At 32.8% G+C, this 18,396-nt stretch overlaps 1 protein-coding gene across 1 annotated transcript; it reads left to right on the top strand.

The window, feature by feature from the left end:
• The first annotated feature begins 11,623 nt into the window (after positions 1 to 11,623).
• LOC114418953 (L-type lectin-domain containing receptor kinase S.4-like) lies at positions 11,624 to 14,242 on the top strand. Its single transcript, XM_028384518.1, has one exon. It carries the CDS (start codon positions 12,059 to 12,061, stop codon positions 14,081 to 14,083), a length of 2,025 nt encoding a protein of 674 aa, XP_028240319.1. The 5' UTR covers positions 11,624 to 12,058; the 3' UTR covers positions 14,084 to 14,242.
• The last annotated feature ends 4,154 nt before the right edge of the window (positions 14,243 to 18,396 follow it).

The following is an 18,396-nucleotide window of genomic DNA, read 5'->3' as shown; positions in this document are numbered from 1 at the left end:
CATAATAATTATATAGCCTACGTCTAAACATTTAGACCATGATTTTTTAGTTGTCGTTTTACTATAAGCAACATTTATCTATCCCAAAAGCAGTGTAATACTTTTTGCTGAATTTCTTTCTTCTTTTTTTTTCTGATGAATCCTAAAACAGTGTAATAGTAGATTGATGTTTAAGCCATAGTTATGTAATTATTTATTATTTATTAATAACCATACTTAATTATTTAAGTATACTAAATCACAGAAAAATATTTAACTCAAAATAATTAAATTATTAATACGAATTTCTACAAAGAGGGTGAAAAAAAACAATTTGAATTTTTTAAAATAACAAGCCTCCATATGACTTAAGTTTCTCCATTTGTTTCACTTAATGTATTCACCTAGTCATCCTGATTTAGGAAAGCACTATTTTTAGTCTTCAACCTTTTACAACCACAACTCCATTTAGGTGGCAATCATGTTTTAAAATTGAATAAATAATATATTATATATGTATTGATGGTGTAATGGTTTTTTATTTTGTCACTCAATTATAAATTATATTATGTATAATAAATTTATTGATTTTTATAGTAATTATTTTAAAAATTATATATAAAAATTATTTTTGATTGGTTTACTGTACACTAAAAATGTATATATGTTAAACTCTTTTGGCTGTTCAAGCTTATGAGATGGAGTCAGATTATCTTGAGTTTTGAGCAAGCTCATGCTCTTTTGAACCCTTTGCTTAGTTTTGATGAAGGGTAATTACCAATCAGTTTGTTTAATCTCTCTATATTTTCTTCTTTTGGGCTTTTTAGTCTTGTTTTTAATTAAAAAAATTGCACATATATTTATTGCAACCTACATCACGACGAGATAATGAAAGAAAATAAAATAAATTTATTTTCTAAGGAAACGAGAGGGAATTGTCACCAAAGTTTATTTAAGGAAAACATTAAAAAAACACCAAAAAGAAGATCTGCAAATTTTGAAAAGAAGAGGTTCAGGAGTTGTTTATACATAGGGAAGGTGCTAGCACTCCCACACACCCGTTACAAAGAATGACAGTCTTTAATCAAGTGTGTAATAAAAATAACGTGACTTCAAAATTATTTATTTTCTCAAGAGCGATGAATTTTTTTGTTTTTTTTTCACATCGACAAGGGTGTTGCCCTTGCTCCTACGTATCCCTAGGTGCAATGAGGAAATCAGAAATGCGTAATTCTTTAGGTAAAATGTTTGTGTGTTGAATTGATTTTATCTTTTTTGAAAGATTTATTTTAATTACAAAAAAAGAGTCGTTAAGGTGTTGGACCTTGAAACAACGTTTGAAATTTTGAAAAGTAGAGGGGGTCGTTAAAACGTTAGACCTTGAAATGATCTCAAGTGATACTTGACGAAAAGAAGTTTGGTTGTGAATTGATTTTTTTGATTTGGTTTTGTTTATTGGTCGGATATCCTTAGTATCCACCTATTATGAATAGGAAGAATATCCTAAAGCGCATGAGGTGAGTTCGAGACCTAATGTTGTGCACTGCGGAAACAAAGCGTCCTAGGAGAATTACTAGGCAAGTCTGAGACATAGCGTGACAATCCTTGTGCTACGAGTAAATAAAGAACTAGAATAATAAACGACAAAATAAGTGTCATACACAATGTATAGAAAAGAGTGCATGCAATTAGATAAGAGAAAAGAATGGGATAGAAAAGAAGAGGGGTGTACACTTAGTAATCAAGGGAGCAGGGTACAATGATAGAGCGTAACAGGATATATAAAAGAAAAAATGGCAATGCAACAAAATACATAAAAAATCACAAGGCAACAAAATACACAATCTCATCGACGTGTTACAACGGGAATATAATAAAATGTGACAGGAGTAATTATAAAGTGCAACGACAATTAAATAAAACATAAACGAGAGACCCAACAAGCAAAAGAAAGAAAAAAAAAAGAAACTGGGCTTGGCCCGTTAGAGACCCAACAAGCAAGGGCTACGGAGCAATCAACGCACCCCTCCGTTTTCTGCCTACACCATTTTGGTCACAGTTCACCTTATCTACACTGTTTCAAATTCGGATTGGGCCCAGTCCAATAAAAAAGGGAGTGCTAATTACCCAACGCACGTCCATGTTCTCTACTTGCACCATTTTTATTTAGACCGGGTTTTTTTTATTATTATTTCAGATTGGGTTTGGGCTTAGGGTTGGGCTGGAACCACGTCAAGGCTAACGCCACACTCAAGCTTCAAAACCAAACAGCAAATCAAAGGAACCAATCCACAAGACAAACGAAAATGCAAGCATATTCGCAAAAATAAAACGCAAACCAAATGACACTAAACAACAAACATGATGAAAAGGAAGTATGTACAAGCATCAAGCATAATCAATTCATTGTTATGGTATATGAGACGGTCGAACAAAGAATATATATATATATATTACTAACCCTCTACCTCAGGGTAAGTTACCTTCCAAATTATTATTTATTTAACTTAACTTTTACCAAATCCTAACCGCAAGGTAAAGTTTTTTTTATAGTGGTGAGAGAGGATTTGTTCTTGGAAGATTTTCGGGATTCGCCGAAGTCCGAACACGTGGAATGAGCGAGTAATGTGGATGATGAAAAATCTACTCTTCCATTAGGGATTGGATTTTCGGACACGGCTTTTGAGAACTGTGGTATGGCTTAATAATCTTACTTTGCAACTCTCCTTCTCATTGAAAGTACACTAAAACGGCGTTGCAATCAACTTGCTGGCTTATTAAGTTATTATATTTGTATATTCTTTTTGTCTTAGCTCTTCCTCTTTTTTTTTTTTTCTCGAATTCTTGATTTTCTTTTTATTATTTCCACCTTAGGTGATCTGATTGAGCTGTAATTAGTTGTTATATTATTATTAGCTTAAACATTGGGGAAAATCTTTCAGAAGCTCCCTCACCAAACTAGCAAAATTAAAATATTAATATTGTTTCTCTAAAATAAACTGAACCAAGCACACTAATATATGGTTTAATGTTTTGTTTTTGTTAGTGTTAAAAATATCGGAATATTTTTTCTGGCCCTTGGATGTTCTGTATGTACATCTGCTTCTTCTGTAGGGTCCCTTTGTTTGGTTTAATTCCTTCCTTTAATTTACTTATTACCTTTTTTTTTTGTTTTCATGAATATTCTTTTTTCTTTAACAAAATTAAATATTATTGCTTTTTTAACTTAATTATGTACACATATATTTAAAGATATCTCACTAAATATTTGAAATTAGCATGCATATCTTTGGAAAAAAAAATGTAAATTATATTAAACCCAAAATGATATAATAATAAACGGGGCATACCCCGCAGTTAAAGAAAATCAAAAGTCTTCCTAATACAAGAAGACCTATATCAAGATGCTAAAACAAATATAATAGGTGCGCTTGTCTATACATAAAAAACTTAATCTTGATAACCTCTACTACAAAAAATTAATAATCTTCAAAAATTAACTTGTTCTAGCATAGGGAGGTGCGCTGAGGTGGGTGAAATATGATGGTTTAGTTAGTACGTTGAGTGAAACGGGTCATAGTTAAATGATATTAAGAGTATCTTTATCCGTGGAACTAAAAGCTTGTATCGTTTCTTCACCAGTTTTTACATACATTAGGAAGTAATATTTTCTTGGAGGTATATGGAGAGAGTAATATTTTGTTCTATGTGATAGTTATTTGGATTTGATAAAAAAAAAAAATAGTTATTTGGATAAGGTAGTTTTACCTTTTCTTCCCTCACATTAGCAACTTTAATCTAACTACTTAACATACAATAGTTATTTATTGTTAAGAAACTTTCACCAAAGATTCCTTTAAATAAAAGATCACCAAAGATATATACTTTTAACTTTTAAACAACTCCGGCTAAAGATATTCTTGCAAATCAATTTCTTTTATTCCTAATAGAAAACCTAAGGAGCATACATGCATGCGCTGTCTATGGATTAAAATAATCTTGAGGCATAGAACCCAAAGTTTTGTCCCCAAATTCCCATTCCTAGAAACTAAACTATGCATTCATTTCTTTAATGCATAGTTGGCAAATGGGTTTGGAGTACTATGTATGTTGAGTCGTCTTTCGAAGCTTAGACTAGACTAGGAAGGGAAAGTGATGTGGATGACTTGGAGACTTTTTCTGTCTGTTATTTTATGATTCCCTTACCCAACGCCACCCACCCCGAAATATCAAGAAACCTTTTCAAAATGTGACTCATACTGTATTATATTCTTTTTTTTTCTTTTTTATAAAGAAATATTGTAGTATATTCATCCATTAGTAGTTAGTAGTTAGCACCGGGCCAATCGAATTAGTGAAGGATGCGCATTGAAACCATTTGGGTTTGTAACACAAGTCATATGTTCAACTTGTTGGCTGAAAATAAAGAGTATAATTAAGAATAGTAGAAGATTGACCACTATTTCCTTAATTTTTATTTGCTACCAAACGTTCTTTACCATCAATGTGACAACAGTTGAAAATAGGTGGTACCTTTTATTTTATCTTGTTTTAGATTAACATGATAAGATTTGACGCAGGGCATGTACATTGGTTCAAAGAGAATCTAGAAAATCAAGAAGCAAATAATCTGATCAAACTCATTAGAGCCAGCAATATATAAAAATCTTGTTTTCTCATTTCATCTCTCTGCATAACCATGGAACAAGTGCTTCATTTATTTATTTTTTAAAACAAAAGAAGGGGCGAGTTTGTGATCCCAAGGTTCGGATAATCTCTATATTCACATCCTTCTAACCCCAAGTCAAAAGCGACAACCCATGCATAACATTAAATAGATGAAAAAAAATAAAGTAACAAACAACTTGGGAGGCATAAACCAAATCCAAGCATGCACAAAACATAAAAACTGCATGAACCTGTAGTTAGGTAAAGCTAACCTATTATTTTATTTTTACTAAAAGCGCTAGAATAGACAGATGTGTTTGATATCATTGGTTAAGATGCTTATAATGTGTTGGATATCATTGGTTGTTTGTAAAGGTCTACTTAGAGAATTATTTTACAGACCTACATTACAAAGTTTTATTCTAATACAACTTAACAACTATTCAATTAGTCTTTGTGCACCAAAATATCATTGTATATAGATTGTCTATTGTGATACCCTCTACCTCGACATACATATAAATGAATAAAATATATAAAAATATAAATAAATAAATTCACGTGGATAAAAGATTCACATTCACTTCACCATTATCAAATAAAACTTATTAAAAACATATCCGACTCAGAACAAGACCGTCAAAATTTACAAAAGAAATTTTGTTAAATCAATTAGGTAAAATAAAAAAAATAATATCATGCAATTAAAATAAAAATTCATCCCCAATATCACATCCTATCAGAGTATTGTGTTCAAGCGTCCTCTAGCATGAGATTCTTTAAAGTCATCCACCAAGTCATCTGCTCCTACGAACACAAGGTTCGAGATCATCACTGTAACACCCCATTTTTCGTAAAAATAAATTAAAAAGGATTCTATTTCTTTAAAAATAAATAGTTTTAGAAAAATGATGAGATTTTTATAATTAAATAAATAAGGAGAAATAACTTTGTTAATTAAAATAATGGTTTGAAGGAAAATAAAAATGATATTTTATTTATTCATTTGATAGGAAATAAAATAGAGTTCTTGTTTATAAAATAATAAAAATAAAGAAAAATAGAATAAATAATAGGCTGAGAGTATCTAGTTATAAATAAAGACACGTTAGGTCAACTAACAATAGGTCTCTACGCTTTCTTTTCCTCTCTATTTCGTTTTCCCTTCTTCCTCTTCCAAAAGCTTCTCTTTTTTTCGCATTCTCACCGTTGGAATTTTCAAAACAATGTCTGGTGTTAAAGAAATATCCTTCTCATCGTAACTTTCTCTTTTCTCGTAGAGACTCAAAACCTGTCCCAGTAAAAATATGATCTCAAACTCGTCAACCGTTGGATCATTGTGAAATTTGGACACCAACTTTGGAACACATTTGCTCACAGCCTCACCGTTGGGATTTGAGACATAATGTTTATGAAGAGAGAAATTAGTCTCACACGTTGATAATAAAATAGAGGCTACAATCTCTTCTCCTTCTCTCTAACGTTTGGAAACCCTAACAGAGCAAACAAAGAAAAAACTTTAGGAATCTTAGGGAACTACTAGAAACACCATTATCACTGTTGAACTACACATGTGATCCCACTTAGAGGTAAATGATGAGTTTATCGCAATTGAGATTAAAATGAACATGTGTAAGTGTTCTTAGAGGATCAAATTGGGGTTTATTTTGGATGTTTATTGTATTATAATTCTTCCTGTATGATTATGTTAAATTATTTGAGGGATTTTACTCCCCGTGTTGTGAGAAATTTTTTTGTATAATTTTTTTGTGTTTTGGATAAGATTAGCGTGATAAATGGTTATGTTGGAATCATGAAATTGTGATTGAAATTGTGTACAAGTGATAAATTGAATATGTGATGAATTGTGGGATAATATGTTACTTTGAGATTATTATATTGTTATTGAGATTGAGAATAATTGTAAAGTTGAACATGTGTTAGTTTGTGAGATACACGTAAACATGAGATAATGGATTGTGACATTATGAGATGTTAAATTGTAGGCATGAGATTTGGTTGTGAATAAGTGTGTGATTAACACTTGATATGACAATATTGTGTTGTGAGCTGTGAATTATACAATAACTCAACTGGTGTTTACTTTGAGAAAAGTGTTTATGTACAGTATTAAAGGAAAAGTGTAAGATTTCTAGTTAGGAACCTAAAGTGTTAAATTGTAGCGTAATGTGTTAAACGTATTTGAAACATGAGTGTGAGGTTATGTGTATTGTATAATTCATGAGTAGTGTTTGCGTGCAAAAATTATTTTAGGGGTTTGACCTAAATCGGGAAGGTGAGGTCCTAATGGATTCTTCGGAGTTTAGGCCTTGAGGGTAAAGACACTCGGTTTGAGTGCTCCTTTAAGCCTATGTTGATCCCATATGATTGGAGTATTTTCGCAAAACAGAATGACCTTGACTGGTCACCGTATGATTTTACTTAGTGAGAGTGATCTGATATACTCATTGTGTGGTGTGTCTTGTTATGTACTCCTAAGCGCCCCAGTGTGGTTTTTCACTGACATGGTACCACATTGCATATAGGTTTGAGTCTTAGTATAATTGTTGCATAACACTTGCTAATTCTCTAGTATGAAATTGATGAGTGTTATTACGTCTTGACCCAGGTGTTTGATTCATGTGTAATGTGATTAGTGATTAAGTTGTGTCTCAGCATCCTCTAGCATGAGATTCTTTAAAGTCATCCACCTAGTCATCTGCTCCCACGAACACTGTTGGACAAGTGGTATCAGTTATCTTAAGATGGGGGATTGAATTAAGATACAAAAATTATTCCTAATTACAATTTAATCTCTTTTTGAATTAACAATGCACCTTTAATATGAATTACTCAAAAGATAATTCAAAAATAAACTTCTTTAAAGTAAAAGATAAATAGCAATAAATAAAAGAAGTTTAAAAGAAGAAAGAATGCAAACTCAGATTTTATCCTGATTCGGCCACCCCCTGTGCCTACGTCCAATCCCTATATAACCCGCTTGAGATTTTCACTATCTTATAAAAAGCTTTTTACAAACTCTGAACCACACAGGGACACCCTTCCCTTGTGTTCAGATATCTTTACAACTTAAGAGACCCTCAGTCTCTTAAACAGATCTCTTTGAATAAGAAGAAGAAGAATTCTCTCTTTAAGAGAAGAATATTACAATGGAAGATCGCTCAAGATTCCTTATTGAATTTGCAAGTGTTTTGGCCAAGGAATATTTTGAAAGTTATAAGACAATTTGGTTTTGAGAGGATAAGACAATGTTGTTCAGAAAAACTCTAAGGAAATTCGAACCCCAAGTCATCTATTTATAGGTCTTTGATGACCATTCAAAAAAATTTTGAACAGTTGTGACTTTTGGGAGTTATTTTTAAAATTTCCTTACTGGTAATCGATTACATAAATGTGGTAATCGATTACACAATTAGTTCTGAAGAGTTATGACTCTTCAGACTTGAAATTTGAAATTTGTGTCTGGTAATCAATTACACAACCGTTGTAATTGTTTACAGGCTTTTAAAATTTAAATTCAAATTTCTAAAAGTTGTTACAAACAGTTTTAACTTCTGGTAATCAATTACATCCATTGTGTAATCGATTATATAGTTTAAAATTCAAATTCAAAATTTGTAAAACTGTTTCAGAAAGCATTTAGCTACTGGTAATCGATTACATCCTTTGGTAATCGATTACCATAAAAAAATATCATATTTTTGAAATCTCAAAAAACTTTTGTAAAATATCCTTTAGCTAAACCTGTGCAGCATCAATTAAGGAATTCTTTCTAAGATCCTAGAAACTAAGTACATCGTTCTTCTTGAATTTCTGGATTCTTGACTTGAATCGTGCTCATCTTTGGCATCATCAAAACTTCATATCATATATGCTTCTATAATCTCCCCCTTTTTGATGATGACAATAATATGAAATCAAGATAAATGATATACAATTTGATAATGCGTGCTCACAACCCTTACTCCCCCTTAAGATTGGAATTTATGCCTAAGTTCATGATAAATTCTTCCCTTGTTCTCTCCCCCTTTGGCAACATCAAAAAGCCAAAAATACTTGGAGAAAGGAACTAAGGCAACATGAAAAACATAGCACAATTCATCCATAAACGGATTCAATCCATAGAATAAACCAAGCAAGTCTTAATCATCCAAAACAAAGTCTAAAATAAACAAACACACAGCAAAACAAAATAGTAAACATCCAAGATAACCGTAACCAAAGCATGAAGCAATAAAAGCCAAAATACAAGGCTTATAGAAATAACCACAAAGCTTAAGGAAATAAAACATAAAAAACATAACTAAGAGTCGGCCGGGGGATCGAAGCAACGCCTGATGAAGCTCATATCATCTTCGAGTCGAGTGATCCTTGTATCTATGGCATCGAAACGCTTACCCACAAAAGCTCGGAGGTCGCGGAGCTCTGTGAGTACCTTAGTCATAAGAGAAGTGGAATCATCCCTAGAAAAGTTCATTGGGCAAAAACTTGTGCTATTCTATTTTCCTCTCCTCCTCCATTCTTACAAAAAGTTTTTCAAGAGACCTACTCTTGGTGACTATTTTCAAGAGAAGGTCTTCTTGGTTGCAAACACTGAACACAAGGGACCAACGTTCCTTGGGTTCATTGCAAGAAACAGAATTTGCTTCTCGGTTGATCACTGGACACAAAAGACCAACGTCTTTTGGGTTCATTGCAAGAAATGGGTATAACTTCTTGGTTGTTATCACTGGCCACAAGGGACCAACATTTCTTGGGGTTCATTGCAAGAAGTGGGAATAACTTCTTGGTTGTAATCATTGAACACAAAGGAGGGAAGTCCTTTGTGGTTCATTGCTTGTAAAGGATTTTACAAGGATAGTGGAAATCTCAAACGGGTTGCTTGAGGACTGGGCGTAGGCACGGGTTGTGATCGAACCAGTATAAATCCGATTTTGCATTCTCTCTTTCCTTAATCTCTTTTACTTTCTGCTGTGTTTATATTTCTTTAAGTTTACTTCTCCTTATTTGTTATTCGAGTAACTTACAATTTAAGAAATAATTGAATCTAGAGAATATCTAACAAAGGGAAATTTTCAATTAGGAATAGTCAACGAAATCTTAATTCAACCCCCCTTCTTAAAATTTATGAGGCCACTTGTCCAACATGTTATTCTACAATTCATCACATATTCAATTTATCACTTATACATAATTTCAATCACAATTTCGTGATTCTAATATAACTATTTATCACGTTAATCTTATTCAAAACACAAACAAATTATACAAAAATGTTTCTCACAACATGGGGAGTAAAACCCCTCAAACAATTTCACATAATCACACAAGAAGAATTACAGTACAATAAACATCCCAAAATAAACCCTAATTTGATCCTCTAAGAACCTCTACATATGTTCATTTTAACCCCATTGCGATAAACTCATCCTTTACCTCTAAGAGGGCTCACAGGTGTAGTCCGATAGTGATACCAACATCTCTAGTAGTTCTGTGAGACTCCTCATTTTTTTTCTCTGATTGTTCTGCTAAGATTTCCAAGCGTTACAGAAAAGAAAAAAATATTGTAGCCTTCATTTCACTGTCAACGTGCGAGACTAATTTCTCTCTTCAAAAACATCATTTTGCAAATCCCAATGGTGAACATGTGCAGGAATGAGTTCCAAAGGCGGTATCCAAATTTCATGATGATCCAACGATTAACGAGTCCGGGATCATAGTTTTATTGGAACAGGTTTAGGTGTGTACGAAAAAAAGAAAACTCAGTACGAGTGACATTTCTTCCATCACAGACATTATCTCAAATCTCCCAACGGTGGGTGTGTGCGAAAATAAGTTTTTAACCTCGTGTTCAAATTTCACGACGAGAATGAGTCCAAGATTGTTGTTTTACTGAGACAAAGAAGGAAAAACGGATTTGAGAGGAAGAGAAAGCGTAAAGACATGCAAATGTAAAAAATGACCTATTAAATATCTATTTGTAGGCAAGATACTCTTGACCTATTATTTACTCTATTATTTTTATTTTATCATTTTATTTACTTTAAAACTATTATTTTAATTAATAAAATTATTTCTCTTATTTATTTAATTAAAAAAAGCTCATTATTTTCGTAAAATTTTATTTATTTTAAATAAAATTATTTTTAATTTATTTTATAAAAAAAATGCGATGTTATATCCATCAAACGAGATTTTAGAATCATGGCACCATAATTCTTCCCGACTTTGTAATTTTCATATATATTTATATTTTTATCTTACTTTAAACTTGTATAATTTTTTATATCAATTTATAAGTTTTCATATTATAAAGTTATATAAAAAATATATACTTATAAAAAATCCTACAATGAGCCAAAATGAATGTTTAGAAAGAAATATCTAAAGAAAATACACAAAGAAAAATCTAGTTAAAATGATGAGAATTTTTTAAACAAATAAATATTTTTTTTATAATCTTTCTCACTTTGTTTTTATTTTTAACAAAATAAGAGAATTTTAAAATATTTTAAAAAGAATCTTTCAATTTTTTTTCCATATCTATCTCTCAAGACAGTGCAGTAATCTTGTTACCATTAAAGATAACAGTACGAATCAGATAATGGGAAAATAAAAGAAGCATCCAAGTCAGCGTTCATTAGAATCTTTCACTACTTTGGCAATTGGCATTGAAAATGACAGTACGAAATAGAGAAGTTAAAATTATAAAAGTGATGCCCTGTTTGCCCTCTTATCTTGTATTTTTGCCAAGTCTCCCTTCCAGACTTTCTACTAAATCGGATATATATTAAGAAACCCGATGTTTAATTTTCAATATTCTAAATTTATCATCATATATTTATTTTCTTTATTAATCCTTTTTTCACTTTCTCCTGCCTAAAGACCACAAAAATTGAGTGTAGGTTGATTCATCATATATTTTTCCAAATTGCAAAGCCTCGAAAATAAATGGCACATGTCACTCTGAACTTGTTTCCCTTTCAATTCAGGAGTGTGTAAGAGAGGGACGAATGTTCCCTGTCCTATCTCATAATACTTCATGTGCATTTTTGTTCCATTATGGGAAGGGTAGACTTTTGAATTCTTGCATTAACACTTGTACTTTCAGTCTCTCCTCTATAACTTCTGGGCTTCTGGCCCATGTGAACCATTTATTGTGTGCTTTTTTCATTTCATAATATATCATTCCATTCCTCTTTACTCTTTAGCCACCCCATCTCCTCTTCCTTCCTTCAACATCTATCTCACCAACTTTTTCTCTATTCAACAACAACAACCTATTATGCTTGAGCTTATCTCATTTTACACTACAACAGTTCCATCAACTTTGTCATATCTCAATCCCTTCTTCTCGTCCTTCTGATTTCCATCTATTTTCTTGTTCAACATGGCTACCCTTTTGAAAATTTTATCTCTTTTGGTGCTCCTTTTGATCCCAGTTTCATGCCAAGTTGACCAGGTTCTCTATTCTGGATTCAAGGATGTAGGTGCCAGTAACCTAACCATGAATGGGGTGACTACAATAGAGCGCAATGGAATACTCAAACTGACAAATGAATCCAGCAGGTCAATAGGTCATGCTTTTTACCCATCACCTTTTCAACTAAAGAACTCCACAAGTGGTAAAGCTCTCTCCTTTTCTTCCTCTTTTGCTTTTGCTATTGTCCCTGAATACCCCAAGCTAGGTGGCCATGGCTTGGCCTTCACAATAGCAACTTCTAAGGATCTCAAGGCTCTACCAAATCAGTACCTTGGCCTCCTTAACTCAAGTGATAATGGTAACTTCTCTAATCACATCTTTGCTGTTGAGTTTGACACTGTGCAAGACTTTGAGTTTGGGGACATTAATGACAACCATGTTGGAATAGACATCAATAGCATGCAGTCCAATACTTCTGCCAATGTTAGTTTGGTCGGTCTCACTCTCAAAAGTGGGAAACCAATTCTAGCTTGGGTTGATTATGATTCTAGATTGAATCTTATAAGTGTTGCACTTTCTCCAAATTCATCCAAGCCCAAAACTCCTCTCTTAACCTTTAATGTGGATCTCTCACCCGTTTTTCATGATACGATGTATGTTGGGTTCTCTGCATCAACTGGTTTGCTTGCTAGCTCCCATTACATCTTGGGTTGGAGCTTTAAAATCAATGGTCCGGCACCACCCCTTGATCTCTCTTCTCTCCCACAGCTTCCAAAGCCAAAGAAGAAACAAACATCTTTGATAATTGGGGTTTCTGTCTCGGTTGTTGTTATTGTCTTATTAGCCATCTCTATTGGCATTTACTTCTACAGAAAAATAAAAAACGCTGATGTGATTGAAGCGTGGGAGCTTGAAATTGGGCCACATAGATACTCCTATCAAGAGCTCAAGAAGGCCACTAGAGGTTTCAAGGACAAGGAGCTACTTGGGCAGGGTGGTTTTGGCAGAGTTTACAAAGGAACATTGCCAAATTCCAAGATCCAAGTAGCCGTGAAGCGAGTTTCACACGAATCCAAGCAGGGCCTGAGGGAATTCGTGTCGGAAATCGCCAGCATAGGCCGGCTTCGCCACCGGAATTTGGTTCAATTGCTCGGCTGGTGTCGCCGCCAGGGCGACCTCTTGCTTGTGTATGATTTCATGGCCAATGGGAGCTTGGATAAGTACTTGTTTGATGAGCCAAAGATTATCCTAAATTGGGAGCATAGGTTCAAGATCATAAAGGGTGTTGCTTCAGCTCTTATGTATCTTCATGAAGGCTATGAGCAAGTGGTGATACATAGAGATGTGAAGGCCAGTAATGTGCTGCTAGATTTTGAGCTGAATGGAAGACTAGGTGATTTTGGATTGGCAAGGTTGTATGAACATGGTGCCAACCCAAGCACCACAAGAGTGGTGGGTACATTAGGGTATTTGGCACCTGAATTGCCTAGAACAGGAAAAGCAACTACAAGCTCTGATGTTTTTGCATTTGGGGCACTTTTGCTCGAGGTGGTTTGCGGGCGTAGGCCGATCGAGCCTAAGGCGTTGCCGGAAGAGATGGTGTTAGTGGATTGGGTGTGGGAAAAGTACAAACAAGGGAGAATACTTGATGTGGTGGACCCAAAACTAAATGGCCATTTTGATGAGAAGGAGGTGATGGTGGTGCTGAAATTGGGGTTGATGTGCTCAAATGATGTGCCTGCTGCTAGGCCTAGCATGAGGCAAGTGGTGAGGTATTTGGATGGGGAAGTTGAGGTGCCAGAGGACTTGAAAAAACCAGGGGCAGTAAGCCACCATGAGGGGTTTGAGGAGTTCTTGCACTCACTTGCATCTTCTTCATTTGATAAGATGAGTTCAGGTTCCAACTTTGGAAATAGAGACATGGATTCTAGTTTTCTTTCCTTTTCTAATTCACCTCATTCCCTTCTCCATGGTAGTGGGGAAACTAGGTGATTCTGCATTATTATACTGAGCTGTGATATATACTTTCTTTACTTATCTTTTCTCACTTGAGAATTTTCATTTGTTTTTACATGCTATGATGTATGTCTCAATTATAGAAGATCTTGGATATGATGAAATGAAAAAAAAACTAGTAAGTTACAATTGCTATGATGCCCCTCGTTATCCCCCCCTTCATTTCTTAACATAGGTAGGCAAATCTTATACCAATTAGATGAGCTTTTTATTTTGCTTGCTTCTGCATTATTTTGTGCCTTAGGAATAGATAAATATTATTAACGTGTTTAAAGTTGCAATCGTGGTTTGCTTGGACAGCCTACAAGATTTGAATGGTTTTATTCTATTTTCGTTTGAACTTGCCAAGCAATAACACTGCACGGTCATTCATTATGGTTGGTGGGCAATGCCTTTACTTAAAATGGTTTTCTCTTTTTTGGGTGTTTTATAGGAGAGACCACCGTTGCAGGGGAAGTGATTTTTTTGTCATGTGTCGGTTGGTGTATTCCTTTTACTTTGGTTTTTTTGGTCTCTCAACAGAGGGAATAAACTATTTGTTTAAATATTTTTTTGGTGTGTGCCAATTGTGGTGAGTCTTGAGCTGCATATAACTTGTGCTCAAGTTTAAGTATTTTCATTATTGATGTGATGTTTTTGTTATACAAAAAAGAAGCAACTGTGATAGTAGCTGCGTGTTGATGACCAAAAATATGGATAAATATCACTTATGCAGTTTCAATTGACCCCATGTTATTGATAGAAACTTATAAAATTATAGCATTTTTTTTCATCCATAGAAATTAAATATAAATATAAAAAAATTACAATTATTCATGCATTCTGTTAAATCAATTGAATTAAACACTTGGTAAACTACATCGTGTTTGGAAATTCATTGGGAAAAAAGGTAATTATGTTTTGAACTTAAAAGTATAAGTATTATTTTCTTAAAAATCACTTTTTTGCTGGATAAGTGAACCGACTCACTTTAACCAGAAAAAGAAACTAATATATATGCACTCAATTAACATTCGTATAAGCTGAGTGGTCGAATTAGCTCACAGGCCACAATTTCACATCGACACGCTATAAACGGCTATTGTGTAGCAGATCAGTTTAATAATTGATGAAAATGAAAAGAAAAAAAACGAGAAATCAATCCAACTCCACGATGAAGTTACAAGTTCCATATCTGAATTAGACAGAATATCTGATTGCGCAATTTTTATGAATAAGGATAGTTGTAAGTTCCGTATCTGATCACACAATTTTTTTGCAGGAGTATTAAGTTATCGACATGTATATCTCTATGGTACCAAAATTTCAATTTCTAGATTGCCTGCTTTGCACGGATTACATATGATCCTGTGTTGTGAATGGGAACTACGTGACCATTGGGTAAAGGTAGCTACTCAATATAGAATATATAAAAGGAGAAATTGTAAATTATATAAAAAGTATGCAATAAAAAATAGATAAAGTTCATATTTTTAAATTAAAAGAATTTATGATATTTACGAGAAAAAAAAAGATGTTAAGATAATTTATCTTAATTTCTTTTTCATTTATTTTATTTTAAACAAATATATTAATATAATTTACATAAAAAAAGAAATTTGACCGCATGCAGAATTGAAAAGTAGGGAAGAACCCTTGATAAGGATTAAAAGATTTTCCAGTACTTCCTTATCTAACTTCTTTACATTATTCCTCTCTCTCTCTCTCTCTCTCTCCATCATCTGGTCACTCTTGTTAAATATTTTGTATTTTCTCTTGTCTTTTTAGCTAGAGAAGCAAGAAGGAAGGAGAGTATCCATTATCCAATTTTAAATAGAGGGATAGAGATTGCTGACACTTGGCATAAAAAGATGGAGAGTATAAAATCACATAATGGATCCACTTTTTATTCACTACTTTTATGGCTCCTTTCTTTTCGGTCAATTCCAATATTGTCTTACAATATGGTTTACCATAGAGGCATTGATTAAAAAAAGGGAGAGGCATGAATTGATTAATATGGTTCATCAGCCATTGTATTGACGATGATGGGTAGTGTTTTAGAGATTGGATTGACTGTGTGTTCGGAAACCTGTTGAAATGGATGAATTGCAGTTGTGAGGTGAAAGTTATAATCATTAGCTTTCAAAATTTATATCTGGAAAATCACATCCACCCATGAAACCAAAACATACTAATCACTTGGTTAGATTAATGAATTGGTGAATTGATGAACTGTTTGGCTCAAATAAATTAATTATAAACTCTATTTAGAGAAAGAGAAAGCAATAGTAAAAAGTTGAAATTTTGGTTAAAAAAACAGTAAAAAATTAATTTACAACAAGTTAATATAAAATATTTGATACAATCTTATTTTAAGTTTTTTGTTTTAAAAAAATCAACTTAACGTATTTTGGAAATAGAGACCTGGATACTAGCTTTCTTTCCTTTGCTAATTCACCTTATTTCGTTATCTCCTTCTTCATTTTTTTTACAGGAATCTCCTTCTTCATTTCTTAACATTTATTTTGTGTGTCTTATAAATGGATTTTTCTAAATATTATTAACGTAGTTTTAAGTTACACTTTTGAAAAAAAAATGATGAAGTGACATTTTGAATGGTGACGTTCGAAGTCCACTTAATAGGTCATTTTAACTGATAGCCAAACACTCACTTTTTTTCTCCAAAAAAACACACTCACTTTTTTCATAAAAATTGTCCCTTCTACTTCTACATAAACACTTATGAAAAAAACTTGTTATTTTTCCCATTCATGTCAATTTTACGGCAATATTTTCATATAATTCAAGTTTCAAAAATGTCAAGCCGAAGGGGATAGAGATGGCTTTGATTGGCAGAAGTATTGAGAAGCACTTTTCCCGTGGTTTACATTCTTTTGAAACCTAGAAAACATTGAGTCATTATCGATGTGCACCAACTTGTCACTAAAGTAATGCTGCTATGAAAAAAATATATATAATTTTTCAATCATGATAGCCTTGAATGAAAGATATCCCAGCTGTGATTGTGATGGCCACTATTGAAAGAGAGAATTAGTCACTCCTGTAAGAATGAAAGCACGCCAATAAAATAAAAGGTAGCTTAATGTGAATGGTTAAGGAAAAGGAGATTCCACATACTTCGATAAGACAATTGCTTGGAAATTTACAAACAACCCACTTGCCATTCTAAGATGATTGGGCATTTGTTGTTTGAATGTTGTTCTGTCTTCTGTGATTGGGCCATTGCTTCCTGTACCTAGTTTTTCTTCCTACACCCTAGAGAAAACTTAAAACAACCCATTTTTTTCTTCCTAGAAAACATGAAACAACTTGAAGGAATAAAAATACCCTCTTTATCTCTTTTACTCACTCAACAGGCACCTCACCCCACTCTCAAACTCTAAAGCATCTCCCTAGCTCCCTCCGTCCTCCCTCACTCAACAGTCATTCATGCCTATATCTGTCTCTAAAGGTTACATGTGAGTCCCTTATTAGAGAAAATTATATTTTATCTCTGAAATATGAAAATATTGGCCGTTGATTCAGTAAAATTTTGTCTCTAATAACTTATCTAGACATGGAATTCATGTTCGTCTCTAATTTTTTGATTTATTTATTTTTACATATTTCCCCAATTTTCTTCAAGTTTAGCTATTAATAATCATAAGAAAATAACTATTTATACCTATTAAGTAATAAATAATCTAATAGACAATCATTTAATAGAGATGAAATTGAAAATAATAACACATTAATAAGTAACAAAATATCATTAATAGAAAGTCAAACAATTATACTAAATTTGTAGACATACATCAAAATGACATAAAGCATCCATATAGAACTATGTTCCAAAAGTAATTTACCCAACACAAGTTATATTGTTTTAACAAAATTAAGAAAGGAAAGCAAATCAAAGGTCATGGAAATCATTCATTAAGGAGTAAAATGTGCAAAGAAAAAGTTAAATGGCAAAATGTGCAAAATTTCAAAAGTTTGGTGACAAAATGTGCATATTGCATAGTTTGGTGGCAAATTTTGCCACATGAAAAAATGGGACAAAAAAGTGTAATTATGCTTTATATATATATATATATATATATATATATATATATATATATATATATATATATATATATATATAAAATCTTAAAGCCGTTAGGAATTTTATAATTCTTGATTAAGGTGTGTTTGTTATAATTGCAAAAATTGAATTATTTTAATAAGATTATTGTTATAATCAACTATAATTAGAATTGGTTTTTATTTGGGTAAGTTTGATGAAAAGTGGTTTTAAGATAACTCAT

Source organism: Glycine soja, chromosome 7 (assembly GCF_004193775.1).
Source record: "Glycine soja cultivar W05 chromosome 7, ASM419377v2, whole genome shotgun sequence".
NCBI classification, from domain to species: Eukaryota; Viridiplantae; Streptophyta; class Magnoliopsida; order Fabales; family Fabaceae; genus Glycine; species Glycine soja.
This window is presented reverse-complemented; position numbering and strand designations above follow the sequence as displayed.